Raw genomic sequence first — 12,213 nt, 5'->3', positions numbered from 1 at the left:
CACCCCCCTTCAACAGCAAATGCAGCAACTACTTCTCCCTTCTTCCGCTTCCCGGTCACTCTCCCAGAGACACTCTAGTCCAGGATAGGACTCAGGGACTTCTTTATGCCTTCCCTCCGTTCCCTCTTCTGCTGAAACTCATACAGAAAGCAATTTCGTTGGGTTGCAAAATGATCCTCATTATCCCCTACTGGCCTCGACAGATATGGTTCCCGTTCCTGCACCATTACCTTCTCGAGCAGCCCTGGATTCTGGATCCTATTCCAGACCTGCTGATTCATCAGTCAGGCGGGCTGCATCAGTCCTTCCAAACACTCCAGCTCACAGCTTGGTTGCTCCACTTACAACCTTAGCCAGGCTTCCCAGCATTTCCCCGGCCGTTCGTGAGATTGTTTCCTTTCACAAGTCCGCCACTAGAAAGATTTTTGCTAACAAATGGAAACGTTTTTCTTGTTGGGCAGAGGCTAGGAACATAGATCCCTTTTCAGCCCCAGTCCACGAAATCTTGGAGTTCCTAGCAGAGCATTTTCATTCTGGGTCCGCTTCTGCTACAATCAGGGTTCAATTGGTGGCCATCTCTATCTTTCATGTTGGGTTGTCTAATGTAAACATTATGTCTCATAAGCTACATAAAGCTTTTCTCAGAGGGACTACACTCCTTAGACCCCCAGTGAGAGATCCCCCCTCCTCCTTGGGACCTTAATTTGGTACTAACCTCCTTAATTATGCCCCCTTTTGAACCGGCAGCATCCTGGTCCATTAAGTTTCTATCTTGGAAAACTCTTTCTGGTAGCTATTACTTCAGCCAGACGCGTCTCTGAACTTCAGGCACTAAGTGTTCGTCCTCCGTACTTAATTTTTCATAAGGATAGGGTTGCTCTGAGGACTAATCCCTCTTTCCTTCCGAAAGTCTGCTCAGAAAATAATCTAAACTGATAGATTTATAGACCTCCCTGTGTTTTTTCCCTAACCACACCAGCAAGGCAGAATACAAATTACACCAATTGGATGTTCATAGACAATTGCGCTTTTACCTGCATAGAACGAAGGATATAAGGAAGTCAGACCAACTTTTCCTTTCCTATGCTTGGGGCAAACAAGGTCTCCCAGTTTCCAAAGTGACCTTATCCAGGTGGTTGTCTCACATTATTACCTTCATCTATCATTTGAGAAACAAAGAGTTATGGCAGATTAAATTATATGCATATAATTGGCCGGGTCTTAATGATATGTGTTCTATTATGGCCATTTTCAAACTCAAACGCCTTTGTAGATAGGCTTATATAGGAGGGAAATTTAAATTTAATTTAAATTTATTTATTATTTATTATTTATTTTTTATAATATGAATTTATTCAATGTGCAATATTATAATAAGGAAATTAATGATCTGAAGTAGGCAGACTTCATTTGTCTGCAACCTGTGGGTATCGGATCCGATATCGGATCCGAGCCGGCAGTTCAAAAGCTTTAGGATCCGAGCTCCTAGCTCCTCCCTCTACCCATAACCCCTTGCCAAGCCCTGACTGACCTCAGATTTTCGTTTGCGGCGTTCAAGTAGCCAACGGATTTCACGAGCTCCTGGTAGCAAGTATTTCATTCGGTTATTCTGACAGAAAAATATTTTTCTCAAACTTTTTTAGTTGAAAGTGTGTGTTTAGGCTTTTACTCCTCCCTTTAGCTTAACTTTTTCTCGGGTTTTGCGTAGTTTTTGTCTCGTGTGTGTGTGTGTGTGTGTGTGTGTGTGTGTGTGTGTGTGTGTGTGTGTGTGTTTGTGTAGGCCTGTTAGGGTGTACTATGGCAGAGGCACCTAAGGCTATAGTTTCAAAATGTACCGAGTGTGGCCACAAGCTTTCTCCAGCTGATGGCCACACTCGGTGCGTTAAATGTCTGGGGTTGAACACCTGTCATCTGGTTGTACCATATGTGCAGGGTTCAACCCCCGGGCCTTAAGAGAGCGGAGGTCGAAGTTGGTTCTGGCGGGACTTCTCCTTCCAGAATCGGCTTCGGCCTCTGCCCCTGCTAGTCAGCAGCCCTCCCCGGGCACTGTGGTCTCCCTTCCCCCGGCAGGGACTCAACCTCCCACCAAAAAGCCAGAGGATAGGGAGACCAGGAGAGAGAAAGAAAGACACAAGGAGAGGCACCACAAACGGCGGGCTGAAACCTCTGTCTCGGCCCCCCCGTCTAAGAGGGCCTCTCCTGTGGCTTCTTGCTCTCCTCATTCTCATCTCCACTCTCCCCGGTTCTCTTCTGGACCCGAGGAGATGGAGACTGGTCCTGCTTCGAGGTCACCGAGGCGGCATTCTAGGTCCGCCTCGATGGCCTTATCTAGGTCCACCTTCTCTATGTCTGAAGCGGATATGGACCGGATGATGAGGCGTTTCATCCAGGCCCAGATGCAGACGGGAGTGCTCCTGGCCCCCCCCATCCGGGAGGGGCCTCGACCCCATGTTTTGTTCCCATAGCTCCTTCTCCGACCCGACTCCCGGGTTCGGAGCTGTCGGAGCCGGGCAGAGTTGGATCCGGGGGTGGTTCGGATCCGATTGGTGGTCGGCGCACCTCGGACCCGATTTATCCCTTGAGTGCTTCGGGTACTTCGGACCTGACCTCTCTGAGCCGGGGGCCGAGCCTCGGATCCGAGGGAGCTGGTGTGTCTTCGGCTCCGTCCAGGTCGGAGCGCACCAGTCTCTCGGATCCGACAGTCTCGGCGCCGGCTCTGATCCATGTGTTGGATCCGAGTGGGGGTCGGCTCTCGGGGCTTAGAGAGATCGGCTCCCCCTCGGCCTTCGACGTGGTGGAAAGGGCGCTGTTGGGGACCTCCGGACCCCCGGTCTCTGCCGCGGCTCCACCCCGCACTCCCTCGCAGCTGGGCCAGGCTCCCATCAGCCGGTCCCAGGGACAGCCCGCCTCAGTGTCCCAAGTAGTTCCCTTGGAACATCTGGGTGCTGGCGAGGACTCCTCGGACAGTCCCCCCGAGGAAGTGCCTCGCAAGCGCAAGTGTAAGAGGAGGCATGTGGACTCCCCTGAGTCCATCACTGAAGACACAGACTTGGATGAAGGGGAGGGCTCCCCAAGATCACCCCCAGAGGATGTCTCATTTGGAGACATCATGGAAATGTTAAGGATCGGGGGGGGTGGTCTGCCCCCAAGGCCTCCTCAGACAAGTCTGTGTTCTTGGAGGCATTTGAAGTGGGCCCATCTACCTCTTGGGTGTCCCCTCCTGCCGATCCTCTGGTGGACCTTATTTCCACCAGAGCGTGGAAGGACCCGGACACCATTGAGCCAGTTCCGAAACGCCCGGATCGTATCCTTAGTCCCCCTGCAGACCGCACTCATTGGAGTAAGGGACCCCCAGTAGATGCCATGATGATGGCTGCAGCCACAAAGAGGGAGTTAGCTCAGGAGAGTCCCTCTATGCATCCCCCGAGTAAAGAGTCCCGCTCGATGGATCGCATTGGGAAGCGAGTCTTTAGTTCAGCAACCTTCTCTTTGAGAGCGCTGAACTACATGGCACATGTCATAAGGATGCAATGAGACCTGATTAAAGAGTATGCTGCATCCCCCCCAGAGTCCATGTCGGCGGAGGACAAACACGTGTACTCAACCCGTATAGCCACTCTCAGAGCCGTTTCAAATACTTCTATGCGGCTACTTTCTCAGGCAACTGAGGGAGCCGCTAGAGCTAGCGGAGCGGGCCTCGTCATGAGGCGTCAGGCCTGGCTCCGCCACTGTGACTTCGCAGAGCCCTTCAAAGCGACCTTCGCGAATGCCCCCTTCGATGGTTCTGCCCTTTTTGGCAAAACAGTCCGCGAAACGCTGGTCCAGAGCGAAAAGGACGGGAAGACGCTGTCTGCCGTCGGAGTCCGCTTCTCAGCTCCCCAGAGGTCCTTCTCGAAAAACCAAAAGGGACAGAAGAAGATGTGGTTCCGGAAATCGCAGCAATCCCAACCTGCGCCGGACAACCAGTCCTTCCGTGGCAGAGGAGGACCGGGAGGTTGCCGTCCTGGAGGCAGAGGGTCTCCTAGGAACTTTGGGTCCAGAGAACCTTTCTCTGACAGACGCACGCAGCAACCCTAAAGGGTTGCCCGGCCGCCCATCTCTGGAGGCGGTCGGGGGGCGGTTTTCTAAGCACCTGACAACATGGGAGTCAATCACGTCAGATCGTTAGGTGCTTCGGGTGATATCCAGAGGCTATTCAATCCCCTTTCACAAAATACCCAGATTCCGAAGCCTCCCCGATGTACCACCCGATCAAAGGGAGGCAGCAGCTATCGAGATCGTGCAGCTGCTAACAAAAAGAGCCATTCAGCGCGTCCCCTGAGATCAGACCGGATCAGGGTTTTACTCCAGGTTCTTCTTGGTGTTAAAGAAGACGGGGGACTTAAGACCGATTCTAGACCTGTCACAACTGAACCTGTCGGTAACCAAGCAAAAATTCCGGATGGTCACCTTACAATCTATCCTCCCCTTTTGTGGGAGAACAACTGGATGTGCTCTATAGACCTCAAGGACGCGTACTACCACATTCTCATGGACAGACGGTCCAGGAGGTTCCTTTGCTTCCGGCTGGGAGCCAGTCACTACCAGTTCAGGGTCCTTCCCTTTGGTCTCACCTCTGCCCCCAGGGTGTTTACCAAAGTACTAGCTGTGGTAGTGGCCCACCTTAGACTCCAGGGAATTCAGGTGTTTCCTTACCTGGACGACTGGCTCCTAACGGCGTCAAGGCATCTGCTGTGCTCAGCCAGGGACTATTTCCTTCACATGGCTCTCCGGCTGGGCATCACCATAAACAAAGAGAAGTCTTCACTGGCCCCCACACAGCTTATAGACTTTATAGGAGGAAGATTGGACACAAGAAAAATGCGGGCCTTCCTTACCACGGATCGACTGTCCAACCTGAGGTGTCATGTCGCGGCCATCTTACGTCCTGCTCCGACGGCAGCTTCGGTCCTGAGGGCCCTGGGTTCAATGGCGGCAGCCATTCCACTTCTTCATGCTCGACTTCACATGCGGATTCTTCAATCGACCCTCCAGGTCCAATGGTCCCCGCTCTACTTCCCTCTCAGCAGTCCGATAGCTATCAGCAAGGCATGCAGGAGCTCCCTTCTTTGGTGGCTCCAGTCAACGGATCTCCTAACAGGGAAACCTTTCTGTGCTACGTTCCCCCTAGCCACGGTGACCACGGACTCTTCTCGCTTCGGGTGGGGGGGACATTCAGCGGGAAAAATTGTCCAAGGCACGTGGAACAGTTCAGAGACCTCACTGCATATAAATTTCCTGGAGATGAGGGCGGTGCTATTAGCGTTGCAAGCACTACACAGCCTTCTCCCTGCAGGGACTATTGCTATCCAGACTGACAACATGTCAGTAGTCTGGTACATCAACAAACAGGGAGGAACCAAGTCCTATCCCCTTTGTCGAGAGGCCATGAGAGTCTGGGAATGGGCAATCTCCACCAATCGCTTTCTTGTGGCAACGCACATTCCGGGAAGATCCAACATCCTGGCGGACAAGCTCAGTCGCACCATTCTTTCCCCTCACGAATGGTCTCTCAACACTCTAGTAGCGAAGCAGATTTTTGCTGCCTGGGGGCAACCCTGTTGCGATCTTTTTGCTTCTCCCTCAAATGCCAAATGCGACAGTTTCTTCGCTCTATTTCCCCCGTTCGGGGAATCCCCGAGAGATGCCCTGGTGCATGCTTGGCCTCCCGGTCTCTCTTACGCTTACCCTCCACTGCCTCTAATGCAGAAACTTTTGCAGAAAGCCAACAGCTTGGGGAGAAAAATGATTCTCATTACCCCGTTCTGGCCTCGTCAACCTTGGTTCCCCTTCGTGTGGTCTCACAGAGTAAATCCTCCCTGGATTCTAGATCCGATTCCGGATCTCATCTCCCACCCTCAAGGGCTTCCAACTCCGAACCTTCACACTCTGAAGTTGACAGCCTGGCTGCTCCAATTCCATCCCTGATAAGGACTCCCGGTATCTCGTCACCTGTGAAAGCCATCTTAGTGGCGGCCCATAAACCTTCCACTAGGAAGGTTTATCGAAGCAAATGGAAGAGGTTTTCTATTTGGGCAGAACTTAATAACCTTGACCCCTTTTCTGCACCACTTTCGGCGGTACTGGACTTCTTGACAGACCTTTTTCAGCAAGAAGCAAGCTCTTCCACGGTGAAAGTTCAGATGGCAGCCATTTCCCATTACCATGTGGGTCTTGACTCAACACCTCTCATGGCTGCAAAAATTTGCAAAACCTTCCTCAAAGGTGCATTTCTCTTGAGGCCTCCAGTTAAGGAAGCTATACCACCTTGGGATTTATCTCTAGTTCTGCAGGCCCTAACCTCTCCCCCTTTTGAGCCTGCAGCCTCTGTGGATTTAAAATACCTTTCATGGAAAACTGCCTTCTTAGTAGCCATTACATCGAGAAGGGTTTCTGAACTCCAGGCTTTGTGTGTCAAACCACCATATCTTTCCTTTTTTCCAGATAGGGTGTTCCTCAGGACCAATCCTTCATTTCTACCGAAGGTCTCTTCAGAATCCAATATCAACCAATCGATTAATTTGCCAGTTTTTTTCCCCAACTATAAAAACAAAGGAGAATATAAATTACATTCTTTAGATGTTCACAGGCAGCTGCGCTTCTATATTCACAGAACAGCTGGTCATAGGAAATCCGATCAACTGTTTGTCTCCTTTGCAAAATTCGCACTGGGTAAGGCAGTCTCTAAGGTTACCCTGTCGAAGTGGATTTCTAACTGTATCTTGCAGGCTTATGACACCTCAGGAAGGCCACCACCTCAAAGAATTACAGCGCATTCTACCAGGGCAGTATCCACGTCTGCTGCTTTTAAGTCTAGAGTGCCTTTGGATGATACCTGTGCAGCAGCCACTTGGACTTCATCTCATACTTTCATCTCGCATTATAAAGTGGATGTTGTTTCCAGAGGGAGAGCATCCTTTGGCTCTGCGGTGCTCCGGAACATCCTTCCATGACGGCCGCCCAAGGTTTAGGTAGCTGGGGACTCTGTCCCACAGGTTGCAGACAAATGAAGTCTGCCTACTTCAGATTAAGTTATGTACTCACCATAATGTTCCATCTGAGTAGGTGACTTCATTTGGATGCAACCACCCCCCCCCTCCATCCCCCTGACCTTATTAGCAATATTAGTCCTGGTTTCCCAGGAGTCTGGTTTACACGGCAAACTCAATCTGAGGTCAGTCAGGGCTTGGCAAGGGGTTATGGGTAGAGGGAGGAGCTAGGAGCTCGGATCCTAAAGCTTTTGAACTGCCGGCTCGGATCCGATATCGGATCCGATACCCACAGGTTGCATCCAAATGAAGTCACCTACTCAGATGGAACGTTATGGTGAGTACATAACTTCTTATTTTTTAAATAGAAAATATAGTAAATATAACATATACATAACTGTTTTTAAAGAAAGGTTTATGCTGCTACTGTTCATTTTAAATTAATTTTAAACCTGTTTTTAAACATTGTTATTAATTTTCCATTTTGGAGTAATTTTCCATTTTGGAATAATTTATTAATTCTAAATGAAATAATTGCTCACTATGTAACTATCCCTTGTGAGACTAACTTGATTTATTAGAACCTTTTAATGGCACAATGTTTTTAAATACAAATTTGATATAAGGGGAATATTACTTTAATGGTTAATACCGATGCACCAGCTGACTGAATGTATTCACTATTTAAACTATTTCATTTGATTCTTGTTTATATCTGATGAAGTTCGTTTACTTATCGGACGAAAAGCGCTTCATTATATTGGAATTGGAATAAAAGGATTTATCTAACTGTTGCGTGTCACATTCGTGATTTTTAGCAAGTTTTCCATGTTTTGTCTGTTTTTCAGAATACAAATTACATCAATTGGATGTTCGTAGACAATTGTGCTTTTACCTGCATAGAACGAAGGATATAAGGAAGTCAGACCAACTTTTCCTTTCCTATGCTCGGGGCAAACAAGGTCTCCCAGTTTCCAAAGTGACCTTATCCCAGGTGGTTGTCTCGCATTATTACCTTCATCTATCAATTGAGAAACAAAGAGTTGTCTATCAAACCGAAAGGTCATTCTACTAGGGCTTTGGCCACCTCTGTAGCCTTCCAGTCTAGGTTGCCCATGGACTCTATCTGTGCAGCTGCTACATGGGCAAACCCTCATACCTTTATCATTACAAGTTAGATATGGTCTCCAGGAGAAGAGCTAACTTTGGTTCCACTGTTCTGAAAAGTCTGTTCCAATGAGCCGCCCAGGATTTTAGGTGCTAGGGACGCTGTCCCAATCAGCAAGAAATGAAGGTGAGATAGACAACTTAACATAAAGAAGTTATGTACCTACCATAACATTCCATGTTGGTTGTCTTCATCTTGCCTTCTTTCTTGCGTCCCCCCCTCCATCCCCCTCTCCTATTGGACCGAGAGAAGTTCAGGTTTCACTGGCTGAGCGTTCTCTGGTTTGTTTCCTCTACTGACTTAGAGATTATGACAGGTATGTTCAACCTTTTGTTTGGAGGGGTTCATTCTATAGCTATGGCTGGGGTTAGCTATTTCAAACGAGATCTGGGTAGCTAGCGCTAGCCATCATGGGATAGGGGGTACCCTCGAGCCAGTAAACAGCTCTTGAGCTATAGAAGATGGCCGAGTCGGAGCGGAGGATCGGCTCCGATCCCAACCAGCAAGAAAGAAGGCGAGATGAACAACTAATATGGAACGTTATGGTAGGTACATAACTTTTTTTTCTCCAGAATCTGAATATATAGTTTGTATTCACCAGTTTTAAAGAAAGCACAACAGTCATTATTTGTGCCTAAAACTGGGGTATCTTTAAGTATAAGGGGGTCCTGTAGTTTTAGTAATTGTTTCATGTTAATTACAACCAGCAGTCAGTATTAGCACTAATATGTAATGTTTATATCTTTTTTTTTTTTGTCAGGAGTAACAAACATGAGTTTTCCATTGTCTGATCAACCTGTCTGTGGTGAATGGTTAATTTTTGTTGAAGTTCAAGGGCACATTTACAATAAATCCTTTGAAGTCCAGAAATACAGTAAGTAGTTTTAGGGTGGATATGTACTTACAAATACAAAGTTCAGATGTATTTTGTTGTTGTTGCTGTTACTGATGCCTTGTGTTTGCTTGTTAGATATGTTCTCATATGTCTATGCTGTCGTTTCGTGGATGTCTTTTGAAAAACTTTCTGTGCTAAGTCTAGTAAAAGGAGATGGCTAGTTCTTCACTGTAGAACACGCTACAGGCTTGCTTCATTTTGACAGTCACATTGGTTTATTCCATGTTTTGTTTTCACTTTCATGAACATGAAACTGCATACATAAGCACATTTTTGGATAAGCAGTCCCTTTAAGCATATTTTCTTGCTTTTTAGGCTTTTAAGACATTAAGCACAACATTGGTGATTCTAGCCTATATGTAAGTTACTGTTATGTCACTTACTAGTCCTGTTGCTTTGTGAATAAAATAGATGTGATTTTAGTAGTCTTCACATGTTCTGTAACTGAATTTCAGAAAAGACGTATACAATATCAGTTTCTCTGTTTTCTTTCATCTGCATTTTAAGTCCTGTAATAATTTAAAAATACACAAGTGATTTTTTTATACTGTGTTAAGTAAAAAGCATTTTTTCTGTCTTTTTTGGTGGGAAGTGCGTCCACTCTATTGCAGCTTTACTACTGTGTTCCAGTGCACCTCCCTGGAAACCTGCACGTAGTTCACCCAGGCAGGTCTGGAAGCCATCACTGCTGCTAGTGGAAAAGTGTTGCTTTGGTAGGTTACAGCCCCATCCCCTGAATAATAGCATTCAGTCTCTGTAGGCTGAGTGAGCAGTGGGACTTGACCTCTGTGTGTGTGTGTGTGTTACTGCCCCAGGCCTCTTGATAGCCGCATTCTCAGTCGTCCAGCATGACCAACCTAGTAGCCTTTCTGAGCCTTCACCCGGGCTGTGATGAGTCGACTGCCTTGTGCCAAAGCATAACCCTCTCCTCAGCTCAAGAAAGATGAGCACGCACAGAGCCTCTTCATTCCTTCATACCCCACACCATCGCCAATGGCGCCAGTGCTGCTAATCAAACTCTGTTCACCTGGGTTGCATTCATGGCTTTAACCCTCTCTGTCAATAGAGCTACTGTATTTCTTTGTTTAAAATGTTAACATTTACAGATGGCTATGTGATGAGCAAGTATGAAATGTATTTTTGAACATTTTATATGTTTTATTGTAATATTTTTGCTGTAGACTGTTGTCCATTCCTTGTGCATGGTGCACTTTTTATTTTGGTGCTAACTGCTGTTAGTCCCATTTTATGTAGTACTAAAGCAGCATCTTGTCAGTCAGTGCTTATATTCATTTGTCAGTAACTTGCCATTGTTAAACATGCAAATTCAAGTGTCATATTTAGCTGCTGTTCATAATATTTATCACTGCTGCAGTAACCTTGGCTATTTTGCTTATATCCTGCCAAGGATATAACAGCCGTCCAGCTTCCAAAGCTTCAGGACACTTTCCATGCGTCTAAACTGTCAGACAGCTTGAACTGTGTTGACTAAAGACAAGTGTGGGTGCAAAACCCTTCAGAGCTTTTCTGCAGCCAAAGAATATGATCCTTTGTTGCTTTTGAGGCTCGATAATTGGCTTGTAGTGTTCCTTTGATGGGTAGATAAGTTCCCTTTGGGGGAAGAAATTTCCTTTTTCTTATTTATATTGGTGTTTTATCACTTTTCTCTTCAGGAAAGTTATTTTAAAGCTGTTTTAAATAGCTGAAGCCATTTCCTATCCAGTTAGTGTCCTCATCAACATGTCCATCAAAGAATCGGATGTCACCACCCTCTGGAAAAAATCTATTATAACCCTCTACATAAAGGAGGAAAATCCACTTCACTAACTGCCACCCCTTCTCCGTTCTATATCCCCCTCTCCAAAATTTTTTAAAAATGTGTATGTAAACAACTCCTCGACCACCTTACTCAAAGCAGACTATTCACATCAACTCAGCATGGCTTCAGACAAGCATATAGTATGACTGTCCTGATCTCCTTCACAGACAACACCAGCAAAGCTAGAGACCGTAGTCAACTAACCTCTGTGATCTTTCTAAAACTTTCGACACTGTCTCACACCCCAAACTTTTACAAGAACTTTCTACACTAGACCTTTCCCAACCCTCTCTATAGTGGTTCGCAAGCTAACTTTCTCAAAGACAACAGTGTGTAAAATGGTAAAACTTCTCTCTCAATTTCAAATCGATAACACTGGAGTTCACAAGGCTCAGTTCTCAGACGCCTTCTTTTCAACATCTTCATAAATAACCTCCACGCTGCCTCCTCCTCAAAGCTCCGTCATCCAATACTCCAATGATTCAACCCTCATAACACTGAACGCCTAATACAAATCACCTAAACTGCCTTCACATACATTGAGCTCTGGCTTAGCAGTGCACATTTTTCTCTGAAGTCCACTTGTGGTACTTTTAAATGTGGTACATGTAGAGCTTGCAAATTTATATTTTCTTGCACTTTCTTGCATAAATAACCTCCACGCTGCCTCCTTCTCAAAGCTCCGTCATCCAATACTCCAATGATTCAACCCTCATAACACTGAACGCCTAATACAAATCACCTAAACTGCCTTCACATACATTGAGCTCTGGCTTAGCAGTGCACATTTTTCTCTGAAGTCCACTTGTGGTACTTTTAAATGTGGTACATGTAGAGCTTGCAAATTTATATTTTCTTGCATCTCTTTTTTTTCATCAGCCTACTGGTTCAAGTTTTTATTTTGACCATTTTGCACATTGTAGAAGCTCTGATCTTGTTTGTGTGGCTATCTGCACTGCCTGTGACGCGTCCTATATAGGAAAGAAGAACCGTACCATTAGGGACAGATTTTAGAGCATGTTTATGATATTCAAAGGAATAGAGAGATCATTCCTTTGGCAAGACATGTCAGAGCAAGAGGTATTGAGCATTAATTTAAGTTTGTTTTACGGCTAGTTAATCTGAGTAATAGGGGAGGTGATATTAGAAATGTAACTGGGCAAGAAGAGCATTAGTGGATTTTGAAGCTTAAATCTTACTGTGAACCAGACTTAAATGGTAAAATGAGTATTAAGCCTTTTCTTAAGAGTTACCCACTGAAGCACTGAGGGGTGTTACTCTATAAAGGCTTGACTTTTTTTAA

General features: G+C 46.3%; 1 protein-coding gene across 1 annotated transcript in view; it reads left to right on the top strand.

Annotated features, from left to right (window-relative positions):
* The window catches only part of CPAMD8 (C3 and PZP like alpha-2-macroglobulin domain containing 8), a 7,231,600-nt gene that overhangs the window by 396,200 nt on the left and 6,823,187 nt on the right, over positions 1-12,213 (top strand). Inside the window, exon 4 of the mRNA XM_044054766.1 lies at positions 8,957-9,070. Within this exon, the coding sequence (XP_043910701.1) occupies positions 8,957-9,070 (114 nt within the window). The remainder of the gene's footprint in view (positions 1-8,956; positions 9,071-12,213) is intronic.

This window comes from Protopterus annectens, chromosome 13.part0, assembly GCF_019279795.1.
Source record: "Protopterus annectens isolate FY-2018-M chromosome 13.part0, PAN1.0, whole genome shotgun sequence".
In the NCBI taxonomy this organism is placed as follows: domain Eukaryota; kingdom Metazoa; phylum Chordata; order Ceratodontiformes; family Protopteridae; genus Protopterus; species Protopterus annectens.
This window is presented reverse-complemented; position numbering and strand designations above follow the sequence as displayed.